Genomic DNA, 23,638 nt, shown 5'->3' with positions numbered 1-23,638 from the left:
AGCCCCTAAATATCTAAATATATTAATGAGGCAAAGGTTCATGACTTGATTCGTATGCTGGTCGTGTATACCTACTTTGGCCACCCTAAAATAGATTAATGTATTAAAATTATAGCTAACAATATTTAATTTCCATGAAGGAATATTTGAATACCTCTTTAAAACAGAGGGGGGGGGGAAGAAATATGCATGTGGAACTTGTACTGGAAAGATAGTATATTCAGCGTGGAAGTCTGTTATACACTTTAGTTAAATGAACCGGCAACTTTTGTTTTCATTTCACCAATTCCATTATCATTCACTTGCTTTAATTACCCGTCTCCCTTAACCTAATGGACATATTTATTTATTTAATTTGCCTGTTTTGCATACAAATGAGAGTATTCTCGAGTACGCATACAGTTGTCAAAAATTACAAAATAATTACATATATGCTATAAAAACTTACAAATAGCCTAATACATACATAACTATGGCTTTTATAAGCTTACACATTCATAACGTAATTAACAAAAATCATTTATACATTGTCTTCAAAAAACTAATTTACCGAGTAGTAACATTCATCTACTGAGAACTTCAGAAGATCAGATTTAAACATAGAATATGATTTGTTTTGCTTTAGAAAGGTAACTTATTGAAAATTTTTATACAGTTAATATATACGCTTTTTTTGAAAAAACGAAAAATTTTGGGGGATACCATGCAAATTATTAACGAATCGAGTATTGTATTTATGGACGTTAGTGTTTTCAATAAATAAATGTTTGTTACTTACAGTACACAAGATAATTTTATATAGATACACACAAGGTAATGGTAATATTTTTTTGTCCTCGAAAGATGGGCTTGCAAGAAGACTTTGGTGACAATCCAAACACAACCCTTATTAGTCCTAGGCTAGTCGAGAAAGCGTTACCCCCTGTAGCGAACGCGGCCAAAGTGGCTATTCAGTAATTTTACTTTCACCAGATGTGTAAATCATACTGTGAGCCAGTCAGGATTTCCAGGTCTTTTTGCCAGGTCCAGGTGTGTAATAGCAGAGTTCCAATACTCTGCACAAACCATCTTCCAAGCAGCTATTTCTTGCTACAATCCCTTTGCCTGGCAACACGTCTTTCCTATTTTTCCTTCCTTTTAAAATCTTTTAAACAGCAGGCGGTCTGTTGTTCCGAAATGCACCAAATACGCTCGAGCTGACGTTTTCTCAACGATTTTATTGCTTTCGCGTTTATGATTAGCCATCTACATTTAAATACTTGGTCAGCGTATTCCAAGAGTACGCATGAGCAATAAATACGCTTTGCGATCGTCTCAAATAGCTGGGTACTCAGTGATTTCTTTTCTAAGCGAAACGTGCTAATACATTCAGTAGAATAACCCCAAAAAATAATACCATAAGTTATTAAAGAATGGAATTTTGCATAGTACACTGAAACTAAAGCCTGTGTTGTCACATTACCTCTTAGTCTACGGTGGCCGAAACAAATACTACTTAATTTTTTGTTGAGTTGAGAAATATGATCATTCCAAGTTAGTTTCGAACTAATGGTGACACCAAGAAATTTAGTTGAAATCGTGGGGCATTAAAGATTTCATTTCATTTCATTTGTATGGACCGTAACACTTATAGTGCATCAATCACTAATATTACAGATATTTCTGCATAGCACTGTTGCATTAAACTGTATTATATTTTGGAATTATGTATTATTACGTTTTCCAAATTTGCATTTTCCATCTGTAATTCTTTCAGAGGTTCAAACTGCCGTGCAGGTCAATTATTTTCGTAGGTTCCATCATGCAACCTGCAACTTGTCCTGACATACCGGTATATCAGTATAAGTATTTTTTTTTTAATTTCTCAATATATCCATTGTCAGAACATAACCCAAAAGCTTCAATACGATAAGAAAATATAGCTCATTGGTATGCTTCATTGATTTTTATGGTAAAAAATATAACTGCTACTGACCACGTGGCGTGATTCCATCAGGTTTGAACTATGAACAATCATATATACCTCTCGTAACAACATATTCTTATTTAAATCAATGCAAAAGCTTCTAACTGCTATGATAAAGTAGCTAATAGGTAAAAGATATATAATCAGAGGAAACTATAGTTCCACAAGATCGTTAAGGGCTTTTTTTATGTACAATAAATCATTTTGTATATATATTAAGCGGAACATCATCATCGTCTCTGCATAATTATGTGAAGTGCCTGAGACTAAGAACATTAGCGGTCATCTCCATATATGTCACACTAACTACGCCCAAAATGTCATGATTACAGAGCGGGAACTGAAATAGGCGTGAATTGTGTTGCAGCCTCCTCATTAGCAACTTTTCCTAATATTTTGATTGCTTTATCAACGAGCTGTCAACTAATCCTCATTTCCAAAACGAAAAAAACAAACGAAAAAAAAAATGTATCCTCCAACGCCCAATTCTGTCTGTAAAAATTGAGTGTTTTTATCATATTATTAACAGAACGCAAATATAATGAAAATTGGTTCTCTGAAATTATATCATGATAATAGTTATAATAATAATAATTAGATAAGTTTGGCATATACGTGTTACATTGCATAATTGAACCTCATTTGTCAGGTACGAATCTTGAACGGCACTAGTAGGTGTTCGAAACAGCTTCCATTTATTAACTAGCTGTTTCGAAATGGTTATTTTTTTCATCACTGTGTTTGATGTTACTACCAAATTAAAAACCCATTTATGTTGGTACTTTTGTGGAGCGTGCTATTGTTAAGTTGCAATTAAGAGCGACGCCATCTTTAAATTTCTAGTCATAGTTTCAGATGAAAAAAAAAAACTGGTATTCAACTCATGTGGTTAAAAATTGGAGGTTTTTTTGTATTATTATTATTGGCTCCGTAATTATGACCTCGGATTATTTTTTTAGTTCATCAATCTGCAAATCATTGCCTGTATGCAGAGATGTATCGGATATTACTACATATTTACACGTGTATCCTCGAGATTTTAATTAAAACTTAGGCAGTAGCATCTCGTGAAGTAGAATTCCAATAATTCACAACTAAAGGCCTATAATGAAAGAAATATGTAGTAGAAAATTAGTTTCGATAATTGAACTCATTTCATTGGAGGTACGTGGGTTGCAGTGAAAGTTTCGGAAAAATGATAGAACATCAAAGTACAACAATTCTTTTTTTGCTTTTCAAAGTACTCCCCTGTTCAGCAATGCATTATTTCATACGATAGAACCACATCTTGAAACAGTTATGCCACTCCGAAGTTGGAACCTGTGAAACATGCTGTTTGTATGCCTCCATGGCTTCTTCTGGAGCGCAAAAGCGCTTTCCACGCAACATGTTCTTGATTGCTGGGAACAAAAAGAAATCTTGGGGGCGAAACAATCATTTTATAAGATACTGTAAATATACCTCAGACTACAAGCGTACTATCATCAAAATCATAGGTATTCTACCATTATTTGCAGGTCACCTGCTGCAACTGAGAAACTTCCATACTCCACGGTCTTCCGCTAACCTCTTCGTCTTCACGTACGATTCCTCTGTTTTGATATCGTCCATTGATTTTTAGTCTCCTTCGTCCTTTCCCTCTCTTTCCTGCCCCCATACCCTCTAGCCTGTCCCTCATGATTCAGTTCCCATAGTTTCTTCTTAACCAATGTTCCAAACAGTTTATCTTTTTCTTCTTATTAATATCTAAATTTGTTCTTTTCTTCGAACACCAAATCTAACACCCTCTCGTTCGTTTTCTGCTCTACCCAGCTAATTCTTTCCATTCTTCTCCACACCCATATTCCGAAAGCTTCCAGTCGTTTTTCATTAATTTTGCGTAATCCCAGCACACTACTCCACATAAACCATTTTATAAGTCTTTTTCTCAACTCTTTATTCAAAGTCCTACAAAATAGCCTTTCCTTTGCTTCCTCCTAAAGGCTTCTTTCGCCATTCCTACCCTTGCTTTTATTTCGTGTTCACACTTCATATCATAACTAATAATACTACCCAGGTATCGAAAACTAGTCACCTGTTCTATTTTCTCCCCTCCTACTTCTGTATTTGACACCGACTCCTTCGTTCCAATCACCATGGCTTTTGTCTTTCTAACATTTATTTTCATCCCATATTCTTCACAGCTTCCTCAAGTTTTCTAATATCTTATTGATTTCCCCTTCAGATTCCGCAACATCCGCCATATCATTTGAAAACTGTATACACTAATTATTCTATGTCCTATTGAAAAACCTACCAATATAAGAAAAATAATAATACTCCATATAGCCATCTTTATTTAAGTATAGCGGAAGATGATTCAATATAAAAGGATACAATTTTCATTAGAAACTCTATAAATGAGTTTCATGTAGTTTCAGTGTGCTACTAATTTTGTCCCGAACATAAATACCGAGCTAATATGTAATAATTTAAAGTAAATTAGTTGAATTCTATGTTAAAATCAGCTGCTGTCGCAAGGAATCGCTCACCCGGTTGCTGGTTGTTACGTAACAGCACTTGTTTTGTTTGATTAGAGGGAGAAAATTTGTGGTGTGTGCAGAGAGCATGGAGAATCAGTTATTTGACTGCAGTGAAAATGAAAAGGGGAGGGGAAAGTACGCCTTTGAATGAAGTTAAAACTTTTATTTGGCATTAAATTAATTTTGTTGAACTGCTTGTGGAACTTTCTGTATTCATATTTTTCCCGAAGCATGGTGAAAAGTTTCTTTTTGACTGTTCGTATGGAGAAAATGTGGTTAAAGACTCGTTTGCAAAACTTCCACCGCCTTGTCGCTCAATTAACTTCATCAACATAGGGTTTTAAGAGGTCCTTTTCTGAAATGGATTTTCATCTAGTTCGTTCCAAAGAAAAATATAAATTAATAGAGCTATGTCCTCACAGTTTGCTTAATTGTGTAAATTGCTTTACGTAGTATATGGCTTGTTATAGTTTAGCGTTCTATGAATACAAGGTAGGAAAGTATAATTCATTCGTAATAGAATCTCTCTCTCTATCTCTCTCATAAGTTATTCAATAATTATAAATTCTGCTGAAGCGTAGTTCATTTACATTAAATCAATAATACAATGATAGTTTCCCATATTATTTTATAAAAATCGTTCTTTTGTAGTGTTCTTTTAAGTGGTAAACAAACTGAAGTGACCGAGGTATAATAGATGCACTCATAAACCAATCGTCGAGCCTTTGTAATATTTGCGGAAATACTGATCTTCTTACATCACTGCATTCAACCTCTACCATATGTGCAACACGTGCATTTGCACGTGGGAGCAAAATCTGTCATAACTATAATGTTTAAATTAATATTTCTTGTTGGAAACAGACTTCTTGATGATGATACTTAAATTTACTAACCGGACCTTCTATTTGAATACTACATTCATAAATCATGTTTAGGTCACATTAGTTTAACTCTTTGAAGCATGGTGGTACTAATTTTATACCACCTTTTAGAGAAGTTTTGGGGGGTTGCACGGCGGTATACTTAATTACCAATGCTTCCTTAGGCTGAGTAGTTCTTTTCGTAGCTGAACAGATGTCACGCAATATCACTTTTTCAACATTGTTTTTGGTTGGCACCATTCTTATAGTATTGTTGTCAGTGAAATCACCTGCGCCATTGTTTGCATGAATTATCTCGTTGTTTTTTTTTTTAGTATAAAAGACGTTCTCGGTGCTTCACTTCTCTGTCGAAAGCTTAGTTAGAAGATGTTTTCTTCATTTTGCAACTTCGTTTGATATTTAGTGTTACTCCGACGTTCTTTGTAGGTGGTAAGTTATATATTTGTTACCACCGTGCAAACTCCCTTCCCATTCTGTAAAGATGTCAAGAATGAAAGATAGCGACATAGAGAGAATTTTGTGTGATATTCCATCTGATTCCGCATCAGAAGCAGAAGTTGACACAAGTGATGATCCAGATTATGAAACACAACCACAAGTATCATCAGCAGCATGTGAATCATCAGAAGAAGTGTGTGACGAATGACATGGAGAACACGTGCCTACGACGTCAACTACAGATAATATCCGAATACCTTCCTGGAGTAATCAGTACAACCTACCCCGATGGTTCCTTTCACCGCTAAATCAGGACCAAGTTCATGCATTACAGACATCAACAACCCTACTCCATATTAATTTTGCAATAACTTGCGAATAAATTAACCTCAGTGTTATACAAAGAAACACTAAGAACTTCATAGCATTCGAGTGTAAGGAGTTTCTACTTCTCCTATTAATAAAACTTCGAATTTAATCTTTGTGAATCAAAGTTATACATTTGGCAACTGTGCTTTCATTGTATGAAGCAAGTTTTACTGTGTAGTTTTAAAACAAGATGTCTTCGAAAATGCGACCAGGTCAGGCCATGTGAATTCCGATCGATTGTCTAAGCAGTCTTGAGTGACAAAACACTTTTGCATTGAGATCATATTCGAATGTGCTATAAAGTCCAATGAGAGAGAAACTGATAATCTTTCACCGCCACATTCCTAACCTCTTTTGAAAAAGTCTTGGATTCGCCCCTGATTGAGATTGTAGACAAAGATAACCTGTCATTATTTAGCATGGTTTGGTAATAAAGAAAATCCAGTATTTCTGCCACATTTTGAAAACTTTATTTAAAGAAATATACCAAATGTTGCATTGGGAGCGGACCGTGCAAACTCCACTGTTATCACATTGCTCAATGATACCGGTGACGAAATAAATGGCCGGAAATCAAGTAACCGCTTCCTACATCAACTCATGGAGATGAGTGTCAATATTAGGTACGTAAGTTCAGTAAAAAAAAAAAAAAAGCCACCCAACCTTTCGCAACCACACGTAGCTGAATTTCATAACAATACGGGGTTTTTCAGATAAGGAAGGGGGAGGCCCGGGTTTTATAACTTTTATGAAACAAGACTGTACATTTGATATGTTTGACCTATAGACCAGTGTTTCTTCCAGACATGTTTTTAGGGCGGCACTACCCCCGGAGCTTTGAGAGTGTCCCCCGGAGACCAAAATAATAAGTCTATAATATAATAATAAATATAATAGTACCAGCAATGCCCCCGGAATACGAAGTGTGCCCTCCCGGAACATAGTTTCTGAATGAAACACTGCTATAGACAACTTGTGCTTACAGACTAAACTCAGTCCTCTGAAGTCAATCGACAGATGACTATGCATTACAGTTACAAATGTAACACTAGGCTCTCAAGTTTCAAAATTATATTGTGTGAAAGCAGTTAGTAGAATTAATTCTTTGTCACCTGAGAGCTAGATCTGAGAGAAATTCAGAGGAAGTTCAAGGAGAATTTCTGTCTTCATAAATAGAAGTCGTGAATTTATTCTGTTGAAGCAATGATACACATACACCATCCATACGCTGATGTTTTATCAATACTTCTATTACAAATTTACCGAAGGGCTGGATTTCAATAATAGTGTAAGTGAAGGCAGAGGTGGATCCAGGAAGAAACTTCTTGGGGGGCGGTGGGTTGTAATACTGCTACTTAAAGCTACTTTTAAGAGCTCCAAACTCTGAGATGGGTTTTATTTATATATAAAAAAAGAAAGTTTTCCCTTTTGGGGAAACGATCGTCCCCTGGATCCGCCTTTGAGTGATAATTGTAAAATTAATTCTTGGGTTCTCACTGGGAATCGAACCCAAAACTACGTACAGCAACGACACATAACGCTAGTCAATAGACCAACGGAGAGGACTTCCACAGTTCTCGAGTGGAAACATATCGGAATTCTTCCATGGCCAAAACTTGATAAAATAATTTGTTTGTCAACCGATAAACATACACTTAAACAAACACAAGCATCGTGAGCCTTAACCTTAACTTGATTTAAACTTACAATTACAAGGTATTGGGCAAGTCTCTAAGCTATCAACCCTACATCAATCTTCTTGTCATTGATATCGCATTCCTGCGTTTTAAGGTTGCTCCTGTTTTATAATGAAGTCAAATAAAACGTAATTAATTTTTCATACAATCTGCTTAATACACTGTAGAAACTCACTGAATTGTCAATTGTGTTATGTTGCTCTTAAACTGCTAATTTTCATGCATATGACCATTCTTGCATTCAATAACAACTATATAACTTATGGCGTTCTTTATTAAGCGCAAACAGATTAGGCTACGTATAACATCTTAAAGTGCAACTTTTAAAAACCGATATACACTACAGAGTGACACTGTCCGGTCGCCTGTCCCACCGCGCTTGCCGTGAAACTGATATAAACACAACAGTAGCGCCATCCTCCAGAAACCGCACTAATATCCTGGTCAGGTAATACTCGATCTTTAGACAAATAAACTGACTTGTAACCAAATATGAAGTTGTATAATGAAAGGCAATGCTAAGGGAAATGAAATGAAAAACTTTTTTTCATTCTGATTTATTTATCTATTTTCTATTTTGTTGCAGGAGAGCTATTTTTATTCTGGAATTTGTACCGAGCACCAGTATTGTTGGCTCTTGTTGCCGGAGAAGCAGCAGCTATTATGGAGAACGTTAGTGATGACGTAATCGTGGGGCGTTGCATCGCCGTGTTAAAAGGAATTTTCGGGAACAGTGCTGTTCCTCAGGTGAGTAATGTTTTTTCTTTCCAAACTATGCTATGGATAAATTTGAGAAGTTCTATAGAACCGCTATATCCATTTTTCATCTGTTTGTCTGTCTATCCATAGGTAACAGAGCGAACACGGTCAGAGAAAGCAAAATAATGCCTTTTTGACATATTCAGGGCCCTAATGGTGGAAACTAGGATTTCCCGTTTCAAAATTGATCGTTAAAAAGCGAAAATTATAATAGGTGACGAGATTAGATTTTTTAAGGATGGCCAAAATTTTCCGGAATCGGAAATTACACCTTCCGGATTTGGGAAAAATTCCGGAATCCAGGAGTAGTCCGTAATTTTTCTAAATCCGGATTTTTTCCGATTTTACTTTCCGGATTCCGGAAAGTAAAATTTTCCCAATTTAAAAAAAATATATGGATAAATTCTCGTAAGACTATGTTATATTTCCGTTCTTGTTTTTCTAGAAAAACTTGAAACTATTTAAATCTTTACAACTTTCGGTTTCAATTCTCATTTCCTTAGTTGAATAATTGTAATTAATAGGTAGCTAGAAATAGTTATTCGTATGGTAGCGTTTCAAACACAGGCTCCATCTCCGATCTTATCCATCAATTGCAACGGAAGTCATATATGTATCTCTTCCGGTTTCAATATTAATTTCCGTAGTTTCACAATTTGAAGCGCAACTCACTTTTCTGTACATGTGTATTTTTTATTTATTTTTTAAAAGTATTTGTTGAAGGAAGTTTCAAATACAGCTTTAAGGCCAATAGAAAGAAAGTCTGACAATGTTATTTATAAAGATACCTCACAGAATGATCCTGATAGAGCTGATGCAAATAATGGGAAAACTTCAGTCGTGATAGCTTGCAGCGGAATCTGAATCAATCCCAACATCCGATTGTGATGCTAGGTCAATGTCTATCTAGGTTCGTAGTATAATTAGGGTTGCCATCTTTTGAAACTGGAAATTCTCCTGAAGCAGGCACGTAGCCAGAATTTCGCAGTGTGGGGGGAGGTCCGTGACGAAATACTGTGGTTATCACACCAGGGGATCGATCATTATAAACTATTTTACTGACAACATATATTCGTTCGTTTAAGCAGGATTCCGTAATGAGGGGCCGAGACGTGAAATACTGTGGTTACACACCGGGAGATCAATCAATCTAAACTATTTTACTGGCAACATACCCATATTGGTTTGTTAGGACAATAAAATGAGGATATCTTATTAATTATTTTAATAAAAAAAAAGCCATGAAGAAATGTTGAATAAAAGAATATAAAAAAGTATTGAAAAAGATATAGTTTTCCTAATTCATTCGAACTCGGTTCTGCTTGTCTTCTTTCTTCTTTTTATTATCTTCGTTTAATGCCATCAAGGATAGCAACGAAATCTCTTTCGGGAGTGAAGACATTCTATAAAATGGATGTGTTGCCGCGAAATTCAAGATGGCTCATATTATTGGTGATTCTGGGCATTTCTTAAGTTCTACCTGAAAGTCTGTCTTATCGAACCGGTTTATCGATCGTCATTTGTAGTCCATAGGATTAACATGGAAATAGAAGGAATTCCTAATGTTTCGTTACAATAATATCCATTTTCAACTTGACCCTCTCCCCGTTTCCTCCACACAAAGCTCCTCAGAAGAAAGAGTAACCAAAAGCTTGGTGCGGTTTTATATTTTTAACGCTGATTCATCTTTTTCTCGTTTCTTTTTGTTTCATCCTTCCTTAATATTTTTCACTTCTGAATCCGAAAGGAAGGGGGGGTCCGGACCCACCCCTTGGCTACGTGCCAGTCCTGTAGTACAGGGTGCGGCACGTAAAACCGGCCCGTAAAGTGAACACATAAAATGAAATGTAATGTATTGAATATGATTAACTACAACTTCTCTCACTCGCATGAACCTGTTGACTCAATCTCCTGGTTGACTTTCGAGGACTTCTTGTCATTATCTCCTCCACCTGCATCTTTAATTCAGGTGTGCAGACAGATGGTCGTCTGTTCCTGGGAGCATTTTGAACCGATCCTGTACGCCGCCATTTTTCAATCAATTCCTGAATGGTGCTTTTTGCTGGCACAGAACGTCCTGGAAATTTCTCCCGAAACAAATTCTTTGTTTTCACAAAAGATCCAGTGAGAATGAACCCTTCAACAATGGCAACACGCTCGGGTATCGAATACGGCATTATCACACACTGACACTCACCCGGCTTAACACAACGAGGCCTTTTTCTCAACTGGTTTCGACAAGTTTCACTGGCTGCGGCTGCACGTGACTGCTGCAGGTCACGTAAGTCGACCCGACCTCGACACGCCATCTCTTGGTAGGAAGGTAGATTATTTAAGTGTTGCCAAAAACACAATATACCAGAATATTACGACGGGCCGGTTTTACGTGCCGCACCCTGTAGAATGTGGAGTACGTTTGCTCTTAAGATTGTAACATCATCGCTTGTCAAAAATGTGAAGAACCTGAAACTGGTTACTTCACATAAAATAGGGCGATCGGAGTACGAATTTAATAACTTTAGTTTCTTTTGAAGCATTTATTAAATTTACTTATTCCAGTTATGGTTGAGTCGGCACATGTACGTTTTGTAGTCTACCATTAAAAATACATTGTATTTAAAACAGAAAAGCAAATATGATTGTTAATATAATTATGATATGCACAAAATATACTTGAAAAATAAGTCTTATTAGCTTCGCTGGGGCTGGTAATGTATCATAATGCCTACATACTTTTATTGGATCTGGATGCATTATTTAATTGAAAGATGTAGCTGAGAATAAAGCACTAGTAGCTGCTCTCTTGAACATGTACTTTTGTTGACCTTTAGTAATTTTGATAAACTCTTCAGCAAATCCCGCGCACGACAGATCGATATCAGAGTGAATTATAAAGGTCTGTTTTAACCATCTTGCTCGAGAAATGATTCCTTTCGTCACTCTAAAATAATCTGAATAGAACAGATAATAGGAGTAGCAAGAGGAAAAATTACCGGACATATAACGTCCAGTTTTGAGGTCAAGTACCGGACACAGGACAATGTGGTTAAAAACTATCAAGTAAAATACAGAACGGTTGGCAACCCTAGCTATAATACTTTGTATTTCGTAGGAAAAAGAGTTTCTCATCAAGATGCGTCTTTTTTTTTTTTTTTGTTTTGAAATCTACACAATTGATGATGATAATAACTAGTAGCAGTGTCATGTGTACACGACGTGAATAAGTTTGGTTTGCATGGCGTGATATTTTCTCAATTAATATTGAAATGGTGATAGACTTCTACCACTTCCAGTTTTAGAAGCGAGATTACATTGAGATGGAATATATTCTTGGGACGCTTAATCGACTCCAAAGGAACCGCTATCGCAACCTATTATTGTTTTTGCTTTGTGTAGATCAGTATTGAAACCGGAAGTTGTAATTCATTTGTCACTTCCGGTGTCAATAGAGAATTAAGGATGAAGATGAAATGTATTCTTCGAACGTTTAATCAGTTGCCGGAAACCACTCCTCGCTATTATTACAATTTTTTTTTCTCTATAGTGATCAACGTTACAACCAGAAAGATATGATTTTTCCCAATTCTTGGAGTGCTACTGCATAGTTCTTCCTGAACTCTTCCATAGGTTGTCAGATTATCCGTTTTTGCCGGGTACTTTCCTCTTTTAGGCCTTTTTTTTTCACTGTATAATCGTCGGTTTTCTAACTAGAGCAAAAAATCTTGTTCTGAGGTTCCAATAAAGAGAAGGAAAAATCAATAATCGTGAGAATCTTTGCTTATTGTTTACAGCTAATTACAACCATTTCACATTTTCTGTTCCTCCTCATCTTTTCAGACTTGCTATAGTACTCGCGCCGAGTCGTGAAGCTTAGGCTCTAAACCAATCATTGCTTGAGCTCTGATACATCGGAAAACTTTGGTACAATTCGTGGAGCCGCTTCCCGAGCGCACACTTCGGGAAACGTCAAACAGCTGAAATTTGTCAACAATGTTGCCAAATTTTGAAGACAGTGTGAAAGGCTTTTTTTTTTTAAAAAAAAAAAAACATTTAAAAATCACCAATAATAACACTGAACAACAATAACAACAGTAACAATTATTCTAAAACGGTAACAAAAACACGAATAGTAACAATGAGAATATAATGCAACAAAAAAACAATTAACAAAACGGAACTTGGCGCCAATCCGACAACACTGTACTCTCGGGAGATGTTTTCCGTGTAGCGTGAGAGACGACACTGACAAAATGTGATGGGTGGGGGTTGACGACCGGAACACACCCTCGCGTTCTATTGGGTGGTGAAATAGGTAGATCTAGGTCAAGCATCACGACTCGGCGCGAATACTATAACTATAAAGCGGGCCGCACATTGACTAGAAGGCAGGACAAGCAAGTCGAAGTACAGAATTGTAAGTAATGCAGTAAGACCATATACCGCATATTCACTCGAGTCAGGTCCTTACCCAGAACAATAAGACAGACCCATAGCCAGCCCAAAAATGTAGCGGAGACCGGTAGAAGTTAGAAAGGGCCCGATCCAACCATAGTATCGTTCATTTGCAAGCCTATCATGAAAATTTTAGGGGTAGGGTGATCCCCATTCCCTCCGTGGATACGGGCCTGCGGTAAGACATGAGAAGCTGCAATAATTTTGGGGAGAGGTAACTTGAGTTCACCCTACGTTCATACTTAACATACCAATAAACAACCGTAAGTTTTAGGAAGGCTGGAGAGGTCGCAGAGAGGCTCAGCCCTCTACCCACTCTCTAGCCACGGGCTTGAGTACATGGTAGACAAAAAGCCTCTCTAACGTTGTGATTGAGACACTTGTTCGCGCTGCGCATCTTTTCCTGTCTCCCTCTGCTTCAGCTTGGTTGTCCTTCCTATGGTCAATATTCGGCCGACCTAATAATAAGGCACTCCAGTGCAATGTTCATCATTTGACTCTCTGCTTGATATAGGTAATAGTGATTTCTTTAGATCTGTAATGCGCTTGTATATAAGTTTAACATATTTACGAGTATATAAGTTTTAGTTGGAATAGAGTGACATTTCGTCAATTATGTATTAACAAAATATTCTTTGCATTAATGCTGGAACATTACAAATATTAATATCGCTAAAAACCGTTATAAATCTAAGCTCAAAAATATAGCATTGAGTTGAAACGTGTTTCATAAACAGACGAGAGAAGTAACTTGAATGTTAGACCTAATACTGTAAATTCACTAGGTTCTACCAATATGTTTGTATAGCTTTAAACATACAACATATACAGATTACTATGATAATATTGTATCTAATAGCCCTACAGATTTTCTCAAGAAGGAAGTAACGAAAATTTTGAAAAGTATGTTATAAAAATCATGTGTTAAAACTTCCCCCTTTTTTAAAATTGAAAATGTGGTAACCCCATCCATGCAACAAACTTTGAGAATCGAAAGTTCTTTGATTATAGTCAATCAATTATCACTATGTTGTATGTATGTGTAATAGAAAAATATAAACATTCAATAATAGAATAACAACGAGTTAGTCTTCTGCGAAATCCTTTGAATTCCATACCTTCTAGCATCATCACGAATATATGTCAAGATTTCCTAAAGTTCTGTAGTCTTTTATTATGGATGGAAATAAACTATTTTTCTTTTTAATTTTAAACTTCTATTAACAGCCAAAAGAAACAGTTGTGACCCGCTGGAGAGCTGACCCATGGTCTCGAGGTTCTTATTCGTTTGTAGCAGTTGGATCATCAGGAAGTGATTACGACATCTTGGCAGCTCCAGTAACTCCAACGCAGTCGTCGTCGTCACAGCAGCAGCAGCAGCAGTCCGTTCCACCTCCCAACCCACCAAGGCTTTTCTTCGCAGGTAGGTTGTTCGTTTGTAGCTGTCATACAGCATGACATATGTATAAGCGCATATATCCCAGATGAACAACTGAAATGTTCAGGCTTCAAATATCTTATAGAATTATTGGACAGATGGCGTTAGTGTAAAAGCAGATCAGTAATGTTTACTAATTGTAACTGAACTGGAAACAAAATTTTTAATCTTCAAAACTGCACTTTGTCATTTAAAAAAATAAAAAAGTTCACAAAATCTGTAACAATTTCTTAGAATAATACTAATCTATTTGAGAAATATAGTTGCTCACTAATGCCATTACATAACAATTCTATGATTATCATTGGCAGTGGTGTATTTACAATTTTGTTTCGGGGAATCTTTGCTAACTTTATTCCTGGAATGTCAAAATTCTGCAATTTTTTCATTTACTTTAATATAGCAAATAAAATTTCAAAGGGGACTTAAGCCCTGAAGCCACCTCTTAAATACGCCACTGACATTAGTATTATGCCATTATTGGCAGGTTACTTGCCGCAACTGAGAAGCTTCCACACACCACGGTCCTCATCTAACCTTTTTGTCTTCACGTACGAATTTTCTGTTTTGATACTACTCATCGACTGTAGCGTTCTTTGCCCCTTCCCTTACTTTCCTGCCGTAATGCCCTCTATCTTGTCTAAGTACAGTTCTTCTTCAGCCAATGTTTCAACCAGTTTATTGCTTCTTATCTGATGAATTCTAGCGATAGCGATTCACATTGTTTATTCTCTGACGTATCATCTTCTCATGTAGAAACTTCCGGAAACAAACAGCCAAATAGTGCTGATGGAACAACCCTGGACAACCATGAACACGCAATTGGACTCGAGGTGTTTTGTGAAAATAGTGGTGTTCACAGTTAATGTAAACAATAAGAGTGCTAGCCTGGAATTGTTGAAACTTTTTGTTACAGACGATATTGACCTCATAGTGCTTGAAACGGATAGATATTCACAAAATATTTTGACAAAAAAAAAAAAAAAAAAAGTAGATGAGATGATGCAATTTTGATCTTCCAAGCAGTCTTCTATCCCCACCTTTAGGGGTTCTGCCCGCCACATTCTGATAAAGGACGACTATGGAGTTGTGTGTGTCCCTATTCACCTCAGCAACCTCGAAAACTATTGACTGAACACTAATATCGGTGATTTTGGATTATTTTTACATGTCAACCCTCCTCCGTGTGTACAAGGCGTGTCTTATCCACCTAGATTTCATTTACATCATGTCCAGGCCCGTGCTGGCCCACCGGGACACCGGGACGTGTCCCGGTGCGCCCTCCGAAATTTCACAGTATAAATAAAGGTACAAGTTTTTATTAATAAATTCTAACAGTTTTATTGGTAAAGAACTCGCGAAAGGTGCAGTGCGCCCTTTACATTAGGCGCCCTTCCGAGACCACATCAAAGATGAACGATTTTATTTACTCTTCTGTATAGCACAATTCTGTACAATAAATACACACAGTTACTATTGGTGAAGAACCCGTGAAAGGTACAGTGCGCCCTTTACATAAGGCGCCCTACAAAACATCACATTATAGATAAGTGGTTTTAGTTATCCTGTATACCAACTTTGTATAATAAATTCAAAAGCTGACTGGTAGTACAGAACCTGTGAAGAATTCAAGGCGCCCTTTACATAAGATGTCCTGCGAAATGTCACATTATTATTTTTTTATTTTATTCTTCTGTATATCAGTTTTGTATTATGAATTCATACAGTTGCTATTGGCAGAGAACAGGTAAAGAGTATAATCACTTGCAAAAATATTATAAGGTTATATATCTATAAAACGAAACAATGTGATATATGAAGAATAGTTCGGATAGTCAATCGTACGATGCATTTATGTAATACTGACACTAGTCTCTAATTTACGATTTTTACGGCATCGAAACTTTCACAGTCTATATATGCATCCATATATCCGAGCATATTGATTGTTCCTGTGTGTTTTAAAGCAGTGTTCGGATAATCAGTACCTGTTGTATTTCTGAAAAATAGGTATATTAATTTCCGTAAAATGTGGTCTTCCTGTCATCACGGCACGGCGCGTCCTCAGGTTGTGGATCGAGGAGATGGCCTCTGGGATATAGAGGTTAGCTGCGAATATACTGAGTAAGCAGTCGCGGACAGACAAGGGGTGATAATCCAGCTTGAGAATTTGGTGTGAGGCTAACAACCTCATCCTGTAAAAAAGGGATTGTTCAGATAAGTTCGCAGAATCCTCGGATCAGAACTGATAACTTGGCACGAACTCAGCATAGTAAAATCGACATGAGATTTGGAACATGGAACATAAGAAGTCTCTATAGGGCAGGCGCGTTAAAAAATTTGTAAAAAATGAGTTCAGAAATAGAGGTTGGACCTAGTGGGATATCAAGACGTTAGATGAGAAGGAAATGGAGGAGTCAAGTCGGGAAATTTTACGTTCTTTTACGGGGAACAAATTAAAAATTACCAACTAGAAACAGGGCTTTCCGTTCACAAACGAATACGTAATATCAGCAATTACATAGGTTGAATTTGTGAATGATAGATTTTACTTCTCTTAAGGGCGGTGGTGTAATATTATTGCTTGCCCCAACAGAAAATAAGGATGGCGATTTAAAAAAAAAAAATACAGTTTTTACGAAAGAATAGAACGGGTATTTGATCATCTCCTGCAATACCATATGAAAATTCTGTTAGGCGGTTTCAATGTGAAGGTAGGACGAGAGGTTATTTTCAAACCGATTATGGGGAATAAATGTTTGCATAAGGAAGGTTGTGACAACGGCGTTGGACACGTGAACTGTGCAATATCCAGAAACCTTATCGTGAAGATTACAAAATTCCAACATCACGAAATTCATAAATATACTTGGACTACATCAGATAGAAAAACACATATTCAAACTGATCATGTTTTAGTAGACAGAAAAGAACAGTCTAGCACAACTGATGTTCGGTCGTTCAGAGGAACTGACTGATAGTAAGAGAGAGACTGTAGTTAAATAAAGGAAATATTCAATATCTGAAAACGGAGCGGTTTATTTTACTTTATTTTATTTTATTTTTAATAGAGGAGAGTCAGGTGAGAGGGGAGCCAGATTGAAGTGTCGAAAAGATTCTCGGTTTTAGAAGGTTCGGAGTGCACTAGCGTTCAAGATACTTGGTTGAAATTAGAGATAACATTAAAATTTCAGCAAAAGAAATATACGGGCACACAGAAATACGTAGGAACAAACCATGGTTAAACCAGGAATATACTAAAGTAGCAGATAAGAGAAAACAGAAGAAACAGAAGAAACGGTTGGCTACAAAATCCGTACGAAATAACTATATAAAATTTCATTGTCATCTGGCAGAAAACTTCTAAAACTTTTAGAACAAGAAACGCAACTTTTGAAAGTTAAAATTAATTAACTTGAAGATAATAGTGAAAACAAAAACATTCGGGATATGTATAAATGCATCAACGAATTTAAGAAAGGCTATCAACTTTGTGCTTATATTTTAAAGAAACGTAAAGGAATGTTCTCACTGATACAGATAGCATCTTAAATAGATGGACAGATTTCTTTGACGATTTGCTTAACACATAGTCAGAAACTAATGCACGTGGAGAAAGTGAAATGCATGCAGCATAACCGTATATTCCAGAACCTAACCAGACAGAAATAGAAATCGCTATTTAAAAAAAAAAAAAAAAAAAAATTAAACACACATCTCCGGGTGTAGACGAAATTCTGGTTGACTTAATTTTAGCTGGAGGGGAAAAATTGTAGAGCAAGATACACAAACCGTTAATAATTATCGAGGCATTTCTCTTCTGTCAACATCCAATAAATCCTCTTAAACATTGTATTAGCAAGATTGACTCCATACGCAGATGAAATTATTGGAGATTATCAGAACGGATTTAGGTAAAATCGATCAACTATCGACCAGATATTTACCATTCGACTAATACTTTAAAAGAAATGAGAGAATACAGCATTCTGGCACATCAATTATTGACTTTAGACTCAGGTAGGAGGGAAACATTGTACAACATGCTTACAGAATTTGTAATACCGAAAAAGGTAGATTAGTTAAGATAAGTTTAAATGAATCCCAAAGTAAGGTTCGAGTAGAGAAATTCTTGTTCACGAGCTTTCACGTTGAGAATGACCTGAAACAAGGAGATGCGTTGTGGTCATTATTATTTAACTTTGTTATGGAGAACACTATAAAACAATGGTTCTCAAACTTTACGATAACGCAGACCCCCAGTGCATTCGGAATGTGATCCGCGGACCCCCTGTTATTTGGAAAGTGATCCGCAGACTCCATTGCAAAACTATCTGAAATTTCACATGGTATTACAAACTATACTGATTAGAATTACCACTGACAAGAACAAAGATCAAGAAAAATACTGCAATAAGTAATTTATTCTAAAGATACATGATTGTTTCTTAGTGAACATAATTTCAATTGAAAATACAGTAACTTTCAAGACTGAAAATCAATTTACTTTTTTTCCTTTTTAAGGAAATTCTCTTGAGAAATCCAATGTTCTCAAATGTGGGGTCACTAATATGAGGAATGCAATTATTTCTGTTTTTCCATAATTGCACTGAAATCCGGAATAAGATTTGTCACCATTAATCTTAGGTCCGATTCCACATTAAGACGAATTCGCTTTCAGGCTTTAATACTGCAAAGAGCAGAAAAGGACTGTTCACATAAGTAAGTGGTAGGGAAAGCCATCAAATGTTGCAATGACTTTTTAGACAACTCTTCATACTCACAGGCCAGAAATTTAGTAAAGTAAGAAAACATTTAAATTTACAAACGTAAGTATAATTTATAATTGCTTCCCTTTTAGTAACTGAAAAAAAATACTTCTTGCAAAACAGCTGTGAGTTCCATTTTATTGTAAAACATTTCAAATTTTAGCCATCGCGGACCCCCTGGCTACGTCCCACGGATCCCCAGGGGTCCGCGTACCTCACTTTGAAAACCACTGCAGGAAAATCAAAGGCAGCAATCAGGTCCTAGAGCTGAATTGTATTTGCCAGGTTATGGCGTATGAAGATGATGTAAATTTAATAGAGAATGACAGAATAATAGAAAGGAATGCAGAAATCTTAATTAACGCTTGCAAGGATTTAGACTTAAAAGTAAATGCAGAGAAAACTAAATAAATGGAAGTTTGTCGGGATCGTAATACTGCATTTTATGGATGTATTAAAATACCAAATATATTTTCTTTCGACAAAGTGGATACTTTCAAATATCTAGGATCATTATTAACAGACCAAAATCATAATCACTAAAAAATTTGATGTCAACTGAAAGCAGGGATTTCGTGCTATTATTCAGTTAAAAATCTTTTGTTGTCGCTAATTCTATTGAGGAATTTGTAGCTCAAAATATAAAACGATAATCATGCCTGTTGTGCTGTATGATCACTGACTCAGAGGGAAAATCGCAGACTTATGGAAGTGTTTGAAAACAAGATTCTTAAATCAATATTCGAACTCCAAAAGGAACAGGAATGGAGAAAGGCGGAAACTTCATGAGGAGGAACTGCATAATTTTATACCGTTTACCAAACACTGTTAGGGTCAAGTCTAGGAGGCTCAGATGGTCAGGTTATGTAGCCAGAATGGAAGAAATTAGAAACGCTTTCTTAGTTGTAACTGGAAATCCAAATTGGAAAATGACCGTTAGGAAGACCGAGGCACAGATGGGAGGACAATATTAAAATAGTTCTCGCAGAGATTGAAATACAAAGTAGAAACTGGATTCAGTTGGCTAAGGATAGAAATCAATGGAGAGCTTTTGTAAACGCGGCAATGAACCTCCTGCGTCCATAGGCGTGCTATATTAAGTTGTTGATACATTTAGCTTCTTTTTATTTGACATAAATGTTATTACAGGAACTAAAATGTTTTTCTGTAGTAAAGAGGATTTCGACTCGAGGTTAGCTATTTACGTTAATACTAAAACAAATTTGGTGGTGATTTTGATATAAAATGTCACCCATACTTTCTTTAACGTCTCTCTCTCTCTCTCTCTCTCTCTCTCTCTCTCTATATATATATATATATATATATATATATATATATATATATATATATATATATATTTGGTCTAGGAATTAATTCGTGCGGTTGGTACGCACACATTGAAGCTGTAGTACAAACACAAAATACATAAATACCTTAAGAAAAATATTGTCCATCGCCAGCCACCACTTTCGCCCATCTGTCAGGCAATGTACGGATTCCGTGGCGAAAGAAGTCCTCATCCTTGGAAGCGATCTAGTCAGAGACCCATGTTTCGATATCTTCTGAAGAAGTAAACCGCTGTCCAATCAAATCGTTGTTCATGCAATCGAACAAGTAGTAGTCCGAAGGAGCAACGTCAGGTGAATACGGCGGGTGGGGTAAAACTTCCCATCCGACATTTTCTAAATAGGTTTTGACCGGTTTTGCGACATGTGGGCGAGCGTTATCATGTTGAACAATAAGTTTATCATGTCTGTTCCCCATTCTGGTCGTGTTCTGGCCAGAGCTTGCTTCAAACGCATTAATTGTCGTCGATAACGTTCTCCATTCATAGTTTCACCCGGTTGCAGCAGCTCATAGTAGACCACACCTTTCATATCCCACCATATGCACAGCATAACCTTTGCACAGTGAATATCTCGTTTTGGTTGTGATGGACCTGGTTCACCTGGTTTCACCCAGGCCTTTTTTCGTTTAGGGTTCTCGTAATGGATCCACTTCTCATCACCCGTAATAATTCGATGCAGAAACCCCTTTCTGCTCTGTCGTTGAAGCAGCAATTCGCAAATGGTTTTTCGTCTTTCAACGTCTCTGTCTTTCAATTCATGTGGAACCCAATGTGACATCTTTTGAATCATTCCCATGGCTTTCAAGCGTTTGGAGACAGTTGTTTGATCAACGCCTAATGCTGCTGCAAGTTGTTCCTGCGTTTGACACGAATCCTGCTCGAGCAATGCTGTCAATTCTTCGTCTTGAAATTTTTTTGGCTGTCCAGCTCGCTCTTGGTCTGCCAAGCCGAAATCACCACTTCTAAACCGTGCAAACCACTTCTGACACGTTCGCTCAGCTAGAGCATGGTCACCATACACTTCCACCAAAATACGATGACTTTCAGTCGCACTTTTCTGCATGTTAAAGTAATGCAGCAGGACACCCCGCAAAAACACTTTATCAGGCACAAATTGTCCCATGTTCACTTAACTACAAACTGGTGTTGTTGACGCTTTAATCCACTGCCCTATACTACGAACGATACGCGATGACAGGGGTTTGAAACACATGTGTGGATACACGGAATTGTGGGACGCTCCGTTCGTTGCGCCATCTCTTGTCCACCCGCACGAATTAATTCCTAGACCAATATATATATATATATATATATATATATATATATATATATATATATATATATATATATATATATATATATATATATATATATATACCGTTTGTATGGGCGCCCTTTTAGTAGACTTGTCCACCGCCCTTATTAGTATCCCAGCACGGCCCTGATCATGTCTTAGGTCATCAGCGTACAAAGTTTGATTGAAATTGTTTCAGGCGTTCCAGAGTTATTCCGAAACATTTCTGTACAAAACTGTAAAGAATTTTTTAAAGAAATTACACAGGTAAGGATAAGTGTTATTCCGAAAATTACACAGACAAGAGGTTAAAATACATGACATCCCTAGCTTCTATGCAACTTGTATGGCAGCAGAACATAGTTACTTGCTTATTGGAAAAGGCTTTTCCTACTGCAAAAGTTAATTAGGCTTTAGTTTTGCGCGATCATCTGTCCTATCTTTGCCAGTGTATCTATATATATAAAAGAGAACGTACAAATCCTTTGTTAGCTCATCACGCTAATACGGCTGAACCAATTTCGTTCATTTTTGGGGGGTTATTAAGATTTGGACCCTAGATGGTTTTTATCATATCACTTTAATTTTCAATTACCAGTGTCTTGAGATAATTGACCATTCAAGTGTCCATAACGTAGAAATCCTTTGTTAGCTCATCATAGCTAAATCTAACCGTATTTATATGCAACCCACATGACCGTGTCACTCGGCGGGTTAACATAAATGACAGGCGATATAATGTTAACATTTACTGCAATCTTCTATGGTTTTTATCATATCACTTGAAAGCGAAAAAGTAAAAATTATCTAAGTAACAAAGTTTATTGCGTTCCGGGGTGACCCCAGCGAAGCGGGGTGAACGCTGCTAGTGTGCTATATAATATTATGTATGTGCTATATAATAAAGAATACACAATTAAGTGACAGATTGTGTCTGTTGTGGTTTACTAGGTTTTAAGAGTGACACAATATTTGAGGTCAGATTTAGAGTTACTTCTAGAAAATATGTAATTAAATATCCATAATTTGGTCGTAAGACCGTTAGATAAAATATCGAACATTGTGCTTCTATGCCTTTAGCTACGCCACTGCCGAGCAACATAACATAATGAGTTTCTGAGCGACACGCATCTACTATCCATTTCATAAAGATAGGCCCCTGACTTCGCAGTGCTTCCATGATGTCCTGTCAAAACTTATACTGCATTGTCGTACCTCGTTGGAATTGTTGGAATGTTGTCTTTTCAATACTTAAGACATACACATTTTCTTTGTACTGTGTAGTGAGAAAAAAATAGAAATTAATGAAAAAGTGCGTATTTTTTCGTACTTTTTTGGTAAATCAATGTTTATAGGCCTATATCTCGGAAAGGAGAGAACATGAAATAATTTCCTGTGCACGATATGTAGATGAATATATTACCTGTAAGTTCTGAAAATTTCATTACTTAACACGTAGTAATTTTCTTGCTATTCACTAAAAAGTGAGACGTCATTATCTCTGAATTGCTGCGGTGTATTAACAATCTGAAAAAACTTTTAGAAAGATCTTAAAGTAGCTTTTTCAACCAAACTGTTTTGACTTGTTTTAAAAGATAAACAATCACAAATATGACATTATGATTTTCTCTGCTTTGCGCCCTTCGCTATCGCAGTTTATACGGAGTGCTACGTTGCCACATTTTCCTGGCGCGTATACACT

General features: G+C 36.6%; 1 protein-coding gene across 1 annotated transcript in view; it reads left to right on the top strand.

Annotated features, from left to right (window-relative positions):
• The window catches only part of LOC145682319 (lysine-specific histone demethylase 1A-like), a 97,351-nt gene that overhangs the window by 48,173 nt on the left and 25,540 nt on the right, over nucleotides 1-23,638 (top strand). The window contains exons 4-5 of the mRNA XM_081753896.1: nucleotides 8,463-8,623; nucleotides 14,315-14,510. Of these exons, the coding sequence (XP_081610022.1) occupies nucleotides 8,463-8,623; nucleotides 14,315-14,510 (357 nt within the window). The remainder of the gene's footprint in view (nucleotides 1-8,462; nucleotides 8,624-14,314; nucleotides 14,511-23,638) is intronic.

Source organism: Thermobia domestica, chromosome 1, assembly GCF_964235325.1.
Source record: "Thermobia domestica chromosome 1, izTheDome1.hap1.1, whole genome shotgun sequence".
Lineage (NCBI taxonomy): Eukaryota > Metazoa > Arthropoda > Insecta > Zygentoma > Lepismatidae > Thermobia > Thermobia domestica.
Note: the sequence above shows the minus strand (reverse complement) of the source record. Positions and strands in the feature narration are given on the sequence as shown.